General features: G+C 41.5%; 1 protein-coding gene across 1 annotated transcript in view; it reads right to left on the bottom strand.

The window, feature by feature from the left end:
- Positions 1–495: 495 nt before the first annotated feature.
- Positions 496–15816, bottom strand: part of entpd3 (ectonucleoside triphosphate diphosphohydrolase 3) — a 61962-nt gene continuing 46641 nt past the window's right edge. Inside the window, exons 7-10 of the mRNA XM_077576915.1 lie at positions 10084–10347; positions 9864–9992; positions 5112–5249; positions 496–1304 (exon numbers count right to left, since the gene is read on the bottom strand). Of these exons, the coding sequence (XP_077433041.1) occupies positions 1116–1304; positions 5112–5249; positions 9864–9992; positions 10084–10347 (720 nt within the window). The 3' untranslated portion in view covers positions 496–1115. The remainder of the gene's footprint in view (positions 1305–5111; positions 5250–9863; positions 9993–10083; positions 10348–15816) is intronic.

Genomic DNA, 15816 nt, shown 5'->3' with positions numbered 1-15816 from the left:
GATCCGACGGAGCATTAACGGTCAGTTCACACATTGCTTTGAGTTTGTGTTTGAAGCTGAGTTGGGCGAGTCGCTCCGCCAGGTGCCCAGCCGTGTGTGTCCCCCCGCAAGTGGCGGCCGAAAGCGTGGCTGTGGGGCCGTTGGGGGCTTGTTGTGGCTTTCTTTACAGCATCTCCGTGAGTCGGCCTGTACTTATAAAATAGTGAGCTGGCTGAACATATATTTCCTTAAATGATTCATATGTGTATTGTAAAACACAAAGGGCGCAATAATAATAATAATAATAATAATAATAATAATGATAATAATAAACACCGGTCCAAATCGACCTTGGACGGACCGCAGTTGTTCAGAATTTTTCCCAAATCCCCAAGGGTCAGTCTCCCCTGTTCACGCCACTAGTGCCAATCTATGCGTTGTTCCTTTTTTTTTTATTATTATTTTTTTTTCCGGCCCGCCGGGGGAAAACCCCAGTGCCCCTGTGGGTCAGTCCGCCCCTGGCGTGGTGGTTGGTTTGTGGCGCACGCAGGCATGAAACTGAGACAGAGCCGGTGGACATAACTTTGTGGAATACAAATAAATAAAATAATAAATATCGGTGGAAACGGATTAGCTACACCAGCACATTGGAGTGATTCAGAAGCACTTTATTAAACTTGTTAACACTTGTGTTGTAAATCTGACGTCACATTAGTAGATGCGCGTGTGGCAGCCTAGCAGATTATTTTTAGTTGCGTAGCCATCATATTTCCAGGACCGAAGCACCATTACGGTCCCGAATCTTTTACTGGAGCGCAGTACCGGACAGTTCCGGCCCACTTTCACCCCTGAATGTAAATATGTTTGGATTTTGTTTTCATTACTTGTATTTTTGGGGTAAATTTTTTTTAAATACTATTTTGTATTTTTTTTAAACCACAAATAAAAAGCATTGTGAAAAAATCACAGTTCTTTTGTGAAGTGTGCAGTGCACCAGTAATAGCCCAATTAACAAAAGAACAGCGTCTGAGGATAGGGTATTAGCTAAAAGTGTTCAGGTTAGAATGACCACCCGCTGGGCTCTCAGAGGGGGATAGGGCAAAATGGTCAAAATGACCAGGGGCTGGGCCTCGGAATTAATAACATGTGCGAATAAGAATGATGAAAATCAAGATGACAGTAACAATGGTCAGAGCTGAAAATAAAAAAATAAGACCAGCAAAGACAGGATCCGTCAGTGGGAGGACTTCATTCACCTCAGACGGGATCATATTGGAGCTACTAAGCATGTATCCCAAACTCCAACCTACACTCGTGTTCTTTACCTGAAAAGAAGATAAAAACACATATGTCCTCAAGCCAAAAATGTTCTTTACAATATGATGTATGTGCCCCCACGACTTTAAAACACAGCATTTTGATCAATACTGCGTAGTTGAAATATGAGTTGGGCAGCAAAATCCACCAGTATTTAATCCATCTCCATCCATCTATTTTGCCACTTGCTGTCGACTGAAAATGACATCAGGCCTCAGGTAATGACCAATCATGGGTCAATTGTTTCTGAAGCTGAGCTGTGATTGGTCATTCATTACCTGAGCCCTGAACAACTGTGATGTATGTTATTTTCAGTCAAGTGGCAACATGAGTTGCGTAAAAATCGGTAGATTTGGCTGCTTAACTCATATTCTACAAAACACATTCTTAATATATCATAATACCGTATTTAGACTAGTGGGATTGTATATAACATAATAGATGTGAAATTTCTGGAGAAAATTGCATATGAATGCTGAATGTGAATATTTGAATGCATGTGGAATGTTGTGAATGTTTTTTAAGTATATTGTAAGATGCATGATGTGAAGATTATGAATTATTTTAAAAATGATATTAAACAGAACTTGAACTGCAATTTCTCACATACTGGTACCTGCTTTACCACTGGCTTTACAATTGAGCCACAGGTGACTTGTGACAACCCTTGAAATGATGTGTAGTGTTATGCCAGTGAATGTGTCATTGAAAATGATTGGGGATTGAGTGCGTTAAAAATGTTGAATAATGCCATCTGATATTGAATATAAAGTACTTTGTTTTTTATTATACAAAATTGAACTTAGACTAAAATATACTCCAACCGGGATATTAACCTTGATGTGGGAAGCATTTGCTTAACCACTGAGCTAACTGACTTTAAAAGCCATGAAACACTGCGTAATTATATTGAATAATGTGGTATAATACTGAAAAACTATCAAAGCTGAACAGGTATATTAGGAGTTGTTCTATATTATTTGGTTGTTACTAACATAACTATGAGATTCATTTTTCAAAAATAATTTCCAGTGTAATATATTTTGTAGGAACTTTATTTGGACTACGCGACCATTGTTATTTATGTTGCAACGCATTCAGTGCGTAGTGACTTAGAATGGCTCTCTGCCGACCAATGTGAAACGCTGATAAAGAAAATAAGTTAAGCCTAGTTGTGTTCCTAAAGAAACAACATGCGATCGGGAGAGTCACCCTCCCCCACACCTTGCTCTCGTCATTCACCAGACGCATTCAAGAGTTTTGATCGTCTCTTTAGGAACGTAACGGAGGCTTAACTTGCTTTCTTTATAGGCCTTTCACATTGCTAGGCAGAAAGCGAGCTGCCATTCTACGTCACTACGCACTGAATGCGTTGCATTAACAATGGCGGCGTACGTCCAAATAAAGTTTCTACAAAATGTATTAAACTGGAAATTGTTTTTGAAAAAATTATCTCATAGTTAGTAACAAACAAATAAATAATATAGAGCAAACTTGTCATGACAGTCGAGGTGTTACGTTCGGGGGTGGGGGGCAAATGCAGGAAACAGGGAGGCGAGGCAGGCTTGCAGGAGGTTAAAACAAAAAGGGATTTTATTTCCCAAAGAACAAACGAAGAGGCAAACAAGGGACGTGGAAAAAACTATATACAAAGTAATCAACAAAACTCACTAGAATAACCAGTGCAAGGACAGGACGAATGGCAGACTCAGAAACTCAAACAAACACCTACGAGCAAACAATGAACCAACAAGAACTGAACAAAAGACAAGAGACTAAGGCCCCGTCCACACGAAAGCTAGTTTCAATGAATCTGCGCAAGTTTCCTTCTGTTTAAGCCGTTCGTCCACATGACTGCGTGGTTTCGGAGCTTGAAACCGATCACTTTTGAAACCGGGCTCCAGAGTGGAAAGATTTCAATACACGGCCCGTACACGTCCGTCTGGACACCTTATGCAGGATACTCTAGCGATGATGTAATGGTCGCAGCTCGATGACGACGCATTGTTGCAGATTGATGACGTATGCGCCAATTCTCGCGTGTCTGCGCGTGAACTGTCAGTCTGTCAACAATAATGGCGGATAGCCGTGATGTAGTCGTTTTGCACAGCCTCCAGTCAGGTGAGCTTTCTTATGCTTTTGCAAGAAAATATTTTGCTTCTTTATTCCCACGTTCACGTTCAAGTGGTGTTGTACTTGAATCACCTGCCATTGTCACTTCTCCTGTGTTCGTCTTTTTCATGTTGTTTTGATACATGCAAAGCCATGTTTATTATGTAGATTGCAATAAAGTTTTGTTTTTTTTAAATAGTGTCCGCCGTCTTCTTCGCTGATTCTTCTTCACTTCCCGTTAACTCCCTGTGGCTGCGCTACAGTGCCACTCGAGACTTGGCAAATACATTACAGCCATTAAATATCCTCAGCTTCTTCTTTTGGACACACGCAAGTCTTGAAATGCTTCTGTGTACGAGATTTGTTTGAGGAACGAAGCCGGCTTTGCTTCCGTCTGGACGGGGCCTAAATACACTAACACTGATTGACATGACGAGACACACCTGGGCAAGACACAAGTGGCAGGGGGCACTAATTGGTTGACACACGAGTAAGGTCAGGCAAACAGGTGCATCACATAAAACTTGACATCAGGCAAACAGGTGGATCACATAAAGCTTGACAAGACAAGGGAAGGACACAGGGACAACAGAAACAAAACCGATGACGAACAACAAAAGACAAACAACAAATCAAACCCAAACCACAACAAGAGGCTCCTTTCAAGTAAATTCATAATGCATTTCCCAATATGATAGTCAGGAGGTATAGATGTATATAATTTAGCATAATGCCAAAGACCTCCGAATGATGATGAGTGGTATGTAAGGGAGTGGAATGCCGACATAGAAAGTTGAAAGTCAGTCCCACTAAATAAAAAAATAAAAAATTTAACGTTAAATTGTGCAAAATGTTTAAGTATGTTGAATGAGAAAAATATGAGCCTGGGTGGCATGAGTTTTTGGAGCAAGTTGAAAGTGGAACAGTGTAAGTAGAACGTTGTATGTGGGAGTTGAATGACGCCGAAAAAGTGAGGAGAATAAGTGAAATAAACAATCGAAATACCAAAAGTGTGAATGCTGAAAATTATTGTAGAGATTTTTTGGGGGTTGACTTGCCCTTTAAATTATGCAGCTGTTAATCATTTATTAAAACCTTCCCTGTTTCTTGTAAAATTCCAAAAAGCCTGTCAATAGTCTGTCATGTTCCAACAATGTGTCAGAAAACCCACATCCCCATTACAGTTCCCATAATGAATTCAAGTGTGTTTGGAACAATTGCCAGAAAGCCTCCCAGACACCCAAAGGCAATGAACAGCACACACAGCCTCTTGTCAGTTGGCTCGTCATTTGGGAACACTGCCAGCTGTTGAGGAACATCTCTTATGTGTGAGCTGCTATGCCATGGAAAAAGGGCCAGCTACTTTGTTTGCTCTTGTATCACACATGAATAATCCCCTTCATTTCAGGGAGCCTCTTTGGCAGAAAAAAAGTGCCGTAGCCTCAACACCCTGAACGGAAACATTGCCTGCCTTTCAATTTATTTAATTGCAGATGATTTGGATGTAATATTTGAGATGGGTGGCGCCATTAATAACATGTTTGCAACAGCTAACGGCTAGTGGTGACAGCACAAGCACATTATGGCTCACCAACTTGGTAAAGATGTCATTTCACATACATCGGTGTATGTCTGTGCACACACACACAGTGAACACTACACAAAATATACTGACTGGGTTGTTTTTTTGTCATTCAACTTACCTCGTTTTGAAAGTGAATATCTTTCCATGTATTGGTGTCAAATTTGTAACCATTGGTCAGCAAAGTGAAGATGTAATGAGATGCGAAGCAATAGGTGCGAAGGTATTTGGGAGAGATCCATGTCATTTGCATCATCAGCTAAAAAGAAAAATAAAGGAAAAATAATGGGTTATTTTATAATTAGGATGAAAAATGTTATATAGCAAAGATAGCAAATGTCTTTGTTACATATGGGTTCTCTAACGTTTAGCATTTGTACTTATCTGTCACTTGGAGTGGAACCTCCAAACTTGAATGCCCCAGTAAAAGTGCAATTTGTAATTCAACCAAGTAATGATGTGTCTTTTAAGCTGTTGAAAACTTCAATTAAAACCTCAATGTATCTCATGAGAGCAACACATTTGAGAGGACTAATGTTGCATGGTGTTCTTTTTCTTTAGATTTCTGTGGCTGCTGTTCAACAAGCTTTAAAAAAGGAATGTGAGAAGAGAAGTTGCAAGAAACAAGCAGACACACATTTAAGAAATAAGAATCCAATGTCACTGCAAACTTGGTAAATTGTTGTTAAGTACAAGAGTATCCAGAGAAAATGAATGTGTGTGGGTAGAAAATGTAAATACCAGGGGAATTGAGCCAAGATAAAAACCCAGAACCTCTCGACTGTGACGATACATCTTCATATTTCACCACGGCAATAACTATGGTTTAGGTCTTGCATTGTTGCAGCTCCAACACAACTACCCACTCTGTTCTTTATTTCCCCATGCCCCATTCCACGAACTGGCCTTTAGCACTCTATTTTTCTTGCGCAAGTATGATTAATGCATTTTACTTCTGCTGAGTTTGCTAGACATTCCATATGCACTTCTGCACTTTACAGACACACTATGCCAGTATTTGTGGCTCATAACTTTATCTCGTTTATAACCATGTTATTTGCAATGACAAAAAATATTGAATTTAATTGAATTTAATGTTTACATGCAGACAATATTCGGGTTATGGTCAGAATTCGGCTTTCTAGAACAATCAGAATAACATGTTTACATGCTCAAGTTGACAGAGTTGACCCCTGTATACATGGCGTTTGGAATAACCCGATGTAAAGGAGACGAAGCACGACGACGTCATGGCAGAAATAGACGTCATTTCCGCTTCTTAATTTAAACAGTCAAAAAATACATTATATTCATGTCACTCACCACGCTAAATAAAGTAGTCGGTTTCCTACTCGTTCCAGAATTGTGGTTCTTGTTGGTACTCACCAGAACCACGGAATTATTTATTTGGATAAAGCAGAACTATGTGTCTGTCATCTAATGTTACTACACGGACATGTATTGTTGAACACTGAAAGCTGGAGATAAACATTGTTTAAGCATTACGAGTGGTGTCACGTCTGTCTCACATGAATAGTTAATGTGTCACACACTGTGGCATTTTCGCCATAGAAACACAATATAACGTGAAAACGCCCCGGAGAAATCAATGTATTCAAGCGAGGCCCATCTACTAGTGAGTGGGACGGCGCTGTGCATACAAGTTGTTACTACAAAGACCAAGATTCCTTGCGAGTACAAATAAGCGAAGAAGAGGAAAAGGAGACGAAGAAGAGGTTGTGAAAAATAATGCCCCGGTCAATCGAGGTATTCCGATTGCGTTTAAATGTCTACGTTTACATGCAGGCGATAACCCTTTTAAAACTGAATGGCCATGTAAACACGCGCAATAACCGGAAAATGCTCTTATTTGGGTTTTTAAAAACTCAAATAAGCCCCTTGGGTTACCCCTTTCATAACCGGAATACTGGTTCATATAAACACAATCGGAATAGCTCGAATCAATGGGGCATTGCTTTTCGTTGGGCGCATGCTTGCTATTTTCTTCTCGTCTTCTTTTTTTCTTCTTCGCTTATTTCGCAAGGAATCTTGGTCTTTGTAGTAACAACTTAGATCTGCAGCGCCGTCCTACACGGGCCTCGCTTAAATACATTGATTTCTTCGCTGCGTTTTCACGTTATAGTGTGCCTTTATGGCCAAAAAGCCACAGTTTGTGACACGTCAACTATTAATGTGAGACATACGCAACATCACTAGTAATGCTTAAACAATGTTTAAATCTAGCTTGCAGTGTTTAACACTAGACGTCCGTGTAGGATCATTAGATGACACACACATAGTTCCACTTTATCCAAACGAGTAAGTCCGTGCTGTGGCGTGTACTGACAAGAACCGCACTTTTGGACCGAGTAGGAAACCGACTACTTTATTTAGCGTAGTGAGTGACATGAATATAATGTATTTCATTGACCGTTTAAAGTTAGAAGTGGAAATGACGTCTATTTCTGCAATGGGGTATATGCCATGGAGGAGGCGGGACTTCCGACTTCCGGGATTCACACATCAGCTTTGTTTCCGATTCCTGATTGCAACGTGCAGGCCGCGTCCCAGTTCTTGCACTAATGACTTTGTGCCCCTCGGTTGTGCATTCCCGTCGACGGGCGCGACGGTGTAGTGTGTCCGTCTCAGTTGTCCAAAGCATTTCAGAGAGCTGAGACGCCATGCGCGCTCCCACCCATCGGCGAGAGCGCGCGTTTGGGGGGCGCAGGGGTGGGGGGGCGAGTGTTGGAACGTGACCAGCACTGGCTAAAAACGGCGCTGATGTGTGAAACCCGGGAGTCGGAAGTCCGTGGCATCTACCCCATTCCAAACGCCATTTATACGGGGGTAACTCTGTCAACTTGCGTATGTAAACTGACAATGAGATAGGAAGGACCCAGGTGCAAGGAGTAGGTTGTTTATTCACAAACTGCGGCATGACATAATGTTATTCCGATTAGATTGTAGATGATCCAGAAACCCGAATTCTGACCATAACCCGAATATTGCCTGTATGTAAACGTAGTCTATGAACCAGAATTCGGTTATGATAGGAGTAACCCAGGGTTCTTATTGAGGTTTTTAAAAACCCGAAAAAGAGCATATTCGGTGTTAACATGGCCTTACAAAACCCGAATATTGTCTATATTCGGGGTTTAAAAGAGTCCTACCCCAGATGTTTTTACAAACTGAACTAAATAAAGGTTGTACTGTATACATTTAAAATCTTGTATCGTGACTTCAACTTTCCTCTAGTTCCTCAAAATACTTGCTGCTAAATTAGGGTCTGAAAAGCGACCGCTGTGAGGTCTCTATTGTAGTTGGACGAATTATTCTTTTCCCCTATTATTATTGTTAGGGCTCAGTAGCGACAACTGCAAGGTCCCTGTTGTAATTGAAGGATCCCCCCATCCCCCCTATTATTGGTAGGCCCTAAACAGCAGCCACTTCAACGTACCTATTGCTTTTGTAGAAATTATTCTCATTACAGCCTGAACGTCCCTATTGTAATTGAAGGAATTATTCTATTAGTCTATTATTATAAATATGCACGAAAATTCAGCCAAATTCGCACATACATCGGACGTGGCAAAAAATTTGATAGTTAAACATTGTCTTAGACAATTATGGGAAAATTTCTCTGTAGCACCCCCTACAGAGGTTAAACAAAGGCCTACCCAGGTACTTTTTACCTTCTCCTTCTTTTCCTTTCGGCTTTTCCCTTCACAGCGAATCAGTTGCCTCCATTTAACCCTGTTCTCTGCATCCTCTGCTCTGACATCAACTACCTTCATGTCCGCTTTAACTACATCCATAAACCTTCTCTTTGGTTTTCCTGTTGACCTCCTGCCTGGCATTTGGAAACTCAGCATCCTTCTGCCAATATACTTACTATCTCTCTTCTAGACATGTCCAAACCATCTCAGTCTGGCCTCTCTGACTTTATTTCCAAAGCCTCTAACACGTGCTGTCCTCTGATGTATTCATTCCTGATTCTATCCATCCTGGTCACTCCCAAAAAGAACCTCATCATCTTCACAAATGTTCACCTCTGCCCTCAGTCGAGCTTCAACTACTCTTTCCCATAGCTTAATTGTGTGTCTCATTAGCTTTATCCTCTGTAGTTGCCACAACTCTGCACGTCTCCCTTGTTCTTAAAAATGGGCACCAGCACACTTCTCCTCCATTCCTCAGGCATCTTCTCACTATCTAAGATCATGTTCAACAACCCAGTCAGAAATTCTACTACTACCTCTCATAGACACTTTCATACCTCCACATGTAAATAATCAGGACTTTCCACACTTCATCCTCTTAAATGCCCTTCTCACGTCATCCTTACTAATCTTTGCTACTTCCTTTGGGAGTCTCCCGCCTAAATTGAGTTGGCAAGTTTCCAGGAATACAAACAAAGAATTAAATTGAATACAATGGTGTTTCAATTAACATTTAGGAATATCTACCATTTACCAGAGTTGTGGCAACAAGTTCACCATTTGTCACCGTTTAATTCAACTGTGGTGTCTGTCTGACCACTATGTGGCACACAAGTATTGAGATGTGCATGAATAACTAATCTGACGTCATTCATAGCATAGCATAGTTGAAAATAAAAGAGCTTGAAAAATACGAAACTGGTTGTTGACAATAACAACACGGACCAATTCCAAATGTCTGGTACAGACACAGACAGATATATATTATTCTATATACACATATGTTTATTTTTTCAAGTGTGTGTGTGTGTACGTGTGTGTGATGTGTATAATGAAACAATTGTTAGGTCAACCTGAAAACTTCAGTTCTGCCTTTTTTTAGAGCACTGCCCCTTCTGGTTTATTACTGTGGTGGTAGAGCAGTTGGAAGAGCTTACCTCACTCAAAGGTGCATTACATACTGCGATGATTGAGGTATTGAATTCATCATACTCTGATGGTCTGATGCGGTTGGTTTGTTCTTTCATCAACAAAGCTCGAGCAACATAGAAATAGCCTGCGTATGCCTTGAAGACACAGAAGAAATAAACAATACCAACATCGTTATTTTACATGTTTTGCGTGTGTGTGTAAGTGCGCGTGTACTCTGCATATTACCATAAATTCCCCAGTGACTGGTGGCTGCTCAACCCCATTGAAGGAACAGTAAGTCGAGGAACAAGTGGTGAAGTCAAATATGGAGTTTACCATTTTCCCACATTGGTCTGAGTTGCCAGATCCTACCATGAGATATTCTTGATTCAGACTATAATTCTTTGGTTTCTTTGTGCACTCTGTGTCATAAATGGCAGAGGCTTTAATGGTTATGTTCACGCCTGTGGGGTAACAGGGGTTGTTAATGTTGGCAGGGTCCGATGATTCCTGCAGCATTAAGGGAAAGATGGAAAGGTCAAAGAAAGGAATGGAGAACGTGAAGGAAGCAATTAAAGAGGGCTGTAAGGAAACAAGGCTAATGTAACGATGTGGACCTGTATCATTTACAGTGGACATTCTATAGTAGACATATTGCTATTTATTTTCATTGCACTTAAAGTGTATGGGACATCTCAGGACAAATTTTAATACAGTATGTTGTTTTGAAGAATATGATATATACGACAAAATGAGCGTCTTATCAAATCAAAACATATTGGATTTTTTTTTTTTTTTTTTTTTTTACCTGCGCAAAATCTCCCCAGTGGCATACTCCCAGTGGCCTAATCGTATACAACATCAGCAAACGACAGCATCCGTGCTGGCTGACTGTTCGTATGTGTTTTTTCTCCACCCACCTGAATTTGTATAATGCCGTCTCGTTGCGTTGCCGGTTTTGTTCAAACCGACACACAAGCCGACAATTTCTAGCTTGCAACCTCTAACAGTGCCAGTGACAGAAAGACAGATAAACGGGTCATCATCATGCTTATTACGGCTTTATTATATCCCTTTTGAGTAGCAAAGAATTTGCTATGACACTCTGTTGGCGGTATAAAATGTTCGGTCGCAACAAAGAAATAACACAAAAACAAAACTTAGTGACAGCTCTTCATCGATGGCGAGAGTCAACAGTGAGGAGGGCTGCTAAGGGCTGCTGACATCACGCAAGCTCAGGCTCACCAGGGGGGCGTGGAAATGCAACAAGCGAGGAGGCAGGTGTGCTCAAAAAAAGTGGTTGTTTAATTAAACAAAAACACAAAACAAACAAGATGCAATACAAGATATAAAGTACTAACCAAAACTGGGAATAAACTCACGGGTATCAAACTAGAACAGGCAGGACACACAGGAGCTGAAAACTGGGTGGGACACGGACAATGACTCGACAAGGACTGAAAGAAAGCAGGGAACTAAATACACATAAGTAACGAGACACCTGGACATGACACACACGTGGCTTGGGGAGGTTTTCGGGTAACACCAGGGACCGGGATGACAAGCACACGAGGACATGATAAAACTTGATGAGACATTGACAAAGGGGAGACACACAAGGAAAACATGACCAATAAACAAAACCCAAACACAGACCATGACAATGGGAATCAAACCTGGGTCATCTGGTCGGAAGACGAACTTACTGCACTAACGGGCCGTTAATGACCTTAGTGGGTTTTTTTTGTGTTCACATTTATGTCAATTTGCTGTCACGGACTAATAGTTGGGGTTAGGATGAGGCTTTCAGTGAGGTTGTACAGTACACGTTAAGTCTTTACATGGGACACTAATGGTTAAGGTTAGGAAAAGGCACAGTCAAGTTTTAGACGGGTTAGGGTTAGAAAACATGTAGTCAACACTAAGAAAACATGTAGACAACACTGAAATAATCACTGGCTCAGTCAGATAAACACCTGTTTTCGGACAAGACGGACCGGGTTCGAGTCTCGCTTTTGGATTTTTGCACTGTTTAACATAGCCAATAGAGGTCGCTAAACTAAAATACGCAACACTTGATCGTAATTTGGCACCATCTGACAATAATCTAAAATTGCCTCCATCTAACCCTGTTCTCTGCAATCTCTGCTTTTACTACCTTCATGTCCTCTACATCCATAAACCTTCTCTTTGGTCTTCTTCCAGACCTGCTACCTGGCTTTTGGAAACTCAGCATCCTTCTTCCAATATACTCACTATCTCTCTTCTGGACATGTCCAAACAATCTCAGGCTGGCCTCTCTGACTTTATCTCCAAAGCCTCTAAACACAGTGGTGGGCAAACTCGGTGCTCAAGGGCAGAAGTCCTGCAGGTTTTGGAGGTTTCCCTGCTGATTCCAATCAACAGGATTGTTACCAGATTTATGCAGAGCTTGCTGATGAGCTGATCATATATCAGCTGTGTTGGAGAAAAGAAACATCCAAAACCTGCAGCACTCCGGCCCTCGAGGACCGAGTGTGCCCACCCCTGCTCTAACATGTGCTGCTCCTCTGATGTACTAATTCCTGATTCTATCCATCCTGGTCACTCCCAAAGAGAACCTCAACATCTTCATCTCTGCCACCTCCAGCTCTGCCTCCTGTCTTTTCCTCAGTGGTACTGTCTCCAGACCAAACAACATCGCTGGTCTCACCAGTTTTATAAACCTTTCCTTTCATTTTAGCTAAGACTATTTTATCACATATCACACCTGAAACTTTTCTCCACCCATTCCAGTCTGCCTGCACACGCTTCTTCACTTATTTTCCACACTCTCCATTGCTATGGACTGTTGACCCTAAATACTTAAACTCCCCCATCTTCTTTGTCTCTTCACCCTGTAACCTCACTCTTCCACTTGCGTCCCTCTCATTCACACACAGATACTCCGTCTTGCTACGACTAACCTTTTACTCTCACTACAGATCACAATGTCATCTGCAAACATCATAGTCCATGGAGATTCCTGTCTAACCTCCGTATGTCAGCCTGTCCATTACCATAGCGAATAAGAATGGGCTCAGAGCTGATCCCTGATGCAGTCTTACCTCCACTTTGAACACCTCCGTCACACCTCACCACTGTCTTACAGTCCTCATACATGTCCTGCACCACTTGAACATACCTCTCTGGGCTACCTGTCATAAACTTTCTCCAGATATACAAAGACACAATGCAGCTTCTTCTGACCTTATCTCTACTTCTCTATCAACATCCTCAAAACAAATACTGCATCTGTGGTACTCTTTTTTTGGGGGGCATGAAACCATACTGCTGCTCACAAATGTTCACCTCTGCCCTCAGTCTAGCTTCAACTACTTTTTCCCATAGCTTCATTGTGTGGCCCATCAGCTTTATTCCTCTGTAGTTTCCACAACTCTGAACATCTCCCTTGTTCTTTAAAATGGGCACCAGCACACTTCTCCTCCATTCCTCAGGCATCTTCTCACTATCTTAAGATCCTGTTAAACAACCCAGTCAAAAATTCTACTGCTGCCTCTCCAAGACACTTACATACCTCCACAGGCATATCATCAGGACAAAGTGCCTTTCCACTCTTCATCCTCTTCAATGCCCTTCTCACTTCATCCTTACTCATCTTTGCTTTTTCTTGGTCCACAACAGTCACCTCTTCTACTCGCTCGCTCTCATTTTCCTCATTCATCAACTCTTAAATGTAATATTTCCATCTTCCCATCACACTACTGGCATCTGTCAACACATCCTTTATTACCGTAACCTGTTGCATGTCCTTCCCATATCTTTCTCTTTGCCTTGCCAACCTGTATAGATCAGTCTCTCCCTCTGTACTATCCAACCTAGCATACCTGTCATCGTAAGGCCCTTGTTTGGCCTTTGCCACTTCTACTTTCATCTTATGCTGCATTTTCCTGTACTCCTGTCTACTTTTTTCGATTCTCTTAGTGTCCCACTTCTTAGCTGACCTCTTTTTCTGGATCCACTTCTGCACCGCCTTTTTCCACCATCAAGTCTCCTTATCTCCTTTCTTTCCAGATGACACACCAAGGACTGTCCTACCTGTCTCCCTGATCACATTTGCTGTAGTTGTCCAGTCATCTGGAAGCACCTCCTGACCATCCTAGAGCCTGTCTCAACTCCTTCCCGAAAATCATACAACACTCTTCCTTTTTCAGCCTTCACCATTTCGTCCTCTGCTCTGCCTTTGCAGTCTTTGTCTTCCTTACCGCCAGAGTCATCCTACACACGACCATCCTATGCTGTCTGGCTACACTCTTGCATTCACTCCTCCAGATTACACCGTCTCCACAAGATGTAGTCTACCTGTGTACTCCTACCTCCACTCTTATACTGTAGGTCACCCTATGTTCTTGCCTCTTCTGGAAGAAAGTATTCACGACAGCCATTTCCATTCTTTTTGCAAAGTCAACCACCATCTGTCTTTCTGCGTTCCTCTCCTGGATACCAAACTTGCCCATCACCTCCTCATCACCTCTTTTTCCTGCACCGTGTCCCTTAAAGTCTGCACCAATGACAACTCTCTCACTTCTGGGGATGCTCTGCATCATTTCATCAAGGTCCACCCAAAAGTTCTCCTCCTCCAGCTCACATCCTACCTGTGGCACATACCCACTAACAACATTGATCATCACACCTTTGATTCCTAGCTTCAGGCTCATCACTCTATCTGACACTCGTTTTACCTCCAGGACGTTCCGAACAAACTCCTCCTTCACAATAACTCTTACTCCATTTCCCTTCCTATCTACACCATGATAGAACAACTTGAACCCTGCTCCTAAACTTCTAGCTTTGCTCCCTTTCCACCTGGTCTCCTGAACACACAGTATGTCCACCTTCCTCCTCTGCATCATGTCAACCAGCTCTCTACCTTTTCCTGTCATAGTTTCAACATTCAGTCCCTACTCTCAGTCCTAGACTCTTGGTGTTCCTCTTTTCTTTCTTCCTACGAACACACCTTCCTCCTCTCCTTCTTCGACCAATAGTGGTCTAGTTTCCACCGGCATCCTTTAAGGTCAACAGCACCGATGGCGGTCGTTGTTAACCTGGGCCTCGACCGATCCGGTATGGAAGTCATATACCTGATTCGCATGTTTGATTTGGCAAAGTTTTATGTCGGATGACCTTCCTGACACAACCCTCTGTATTTTTAAAACGATCTCGGTGGTTGTATTTATTGGAGGACTGTCTCTCCAACCTGTCAAGGCTTGAAAAATTCACAGAAATCTCTTTTTTACGAGGCAGTTTCATCGTGTATTTACCAAAGCAGTCGCTGAATCATATTATCTGTATTTATTTGTACGCTTTCTTGAAAATGTTTTTGAGGTGATTATGTCCTGTGTCTCATTCACTTTAAGGTTCAATGTATACCTGTCACATACAAGTATACACACTCTCTTACTCACTTCACTAATTGTTTCAACAAAAGTGACATGCAGTAAGAAATAATGCATTTCATACATACTGAAGACACACATTGTATATACTATACTCATAGTATGATAGTTATCTTTAACTATTTGACCACCAAGCGTTTTCAGAAAAGGGATGCTGTGAGTGCCAGCCGATTTAAGCATTTTGACTGATCTTTCAAGGTCCACAGAAAATGTTGTGTTTGGACTATGGAAACACACATAATACCAAATGAAAGATTGGACACTCATCTTTCATCAGAAAAAAAGTTTGTTTCTACCTTATTTCGTTTTTCAGTAATCAACAAAAGAAAATGGTTAGTTTCACCCAAATGCTCTGTTTTGAAACAAAATACGGAGAAATCAAGCTTTTTGTGAAACAATATTATTTCATGCACTCTAGTGAATTTGACACCTTTTTTTCCATGAATGATGCCACAAACACCTAAACAGTGCTTTACTTCTGTAAAACACTACCACCAACAATGAAAAAGTGTTTTTTGATAGCAAAATCTGCTTATTTACATTC

This window comes from Vanacampus margaritifer, chromosome 9 (assembly GCF_051991255.1).
Source record: "Vanacampus margaritifer isolate UIUO_Vmar chromosome 9, RoL_Vmar_1.0, whole genome shotgun sequence".
NCBI classification, from domain to species: domain Eukaryota; kingdom Metazoa; phylum Chordata; class Actinopteri; order Syngnathiformes; family Syngnathidae; genus Vanacampus; species Vanacampus margaritifer.
The sequence above is the reverse complement of the archived record's forward strand: the minus strand, read 5'-3'. Positions and strand labels throughout refer to the sequence as shown.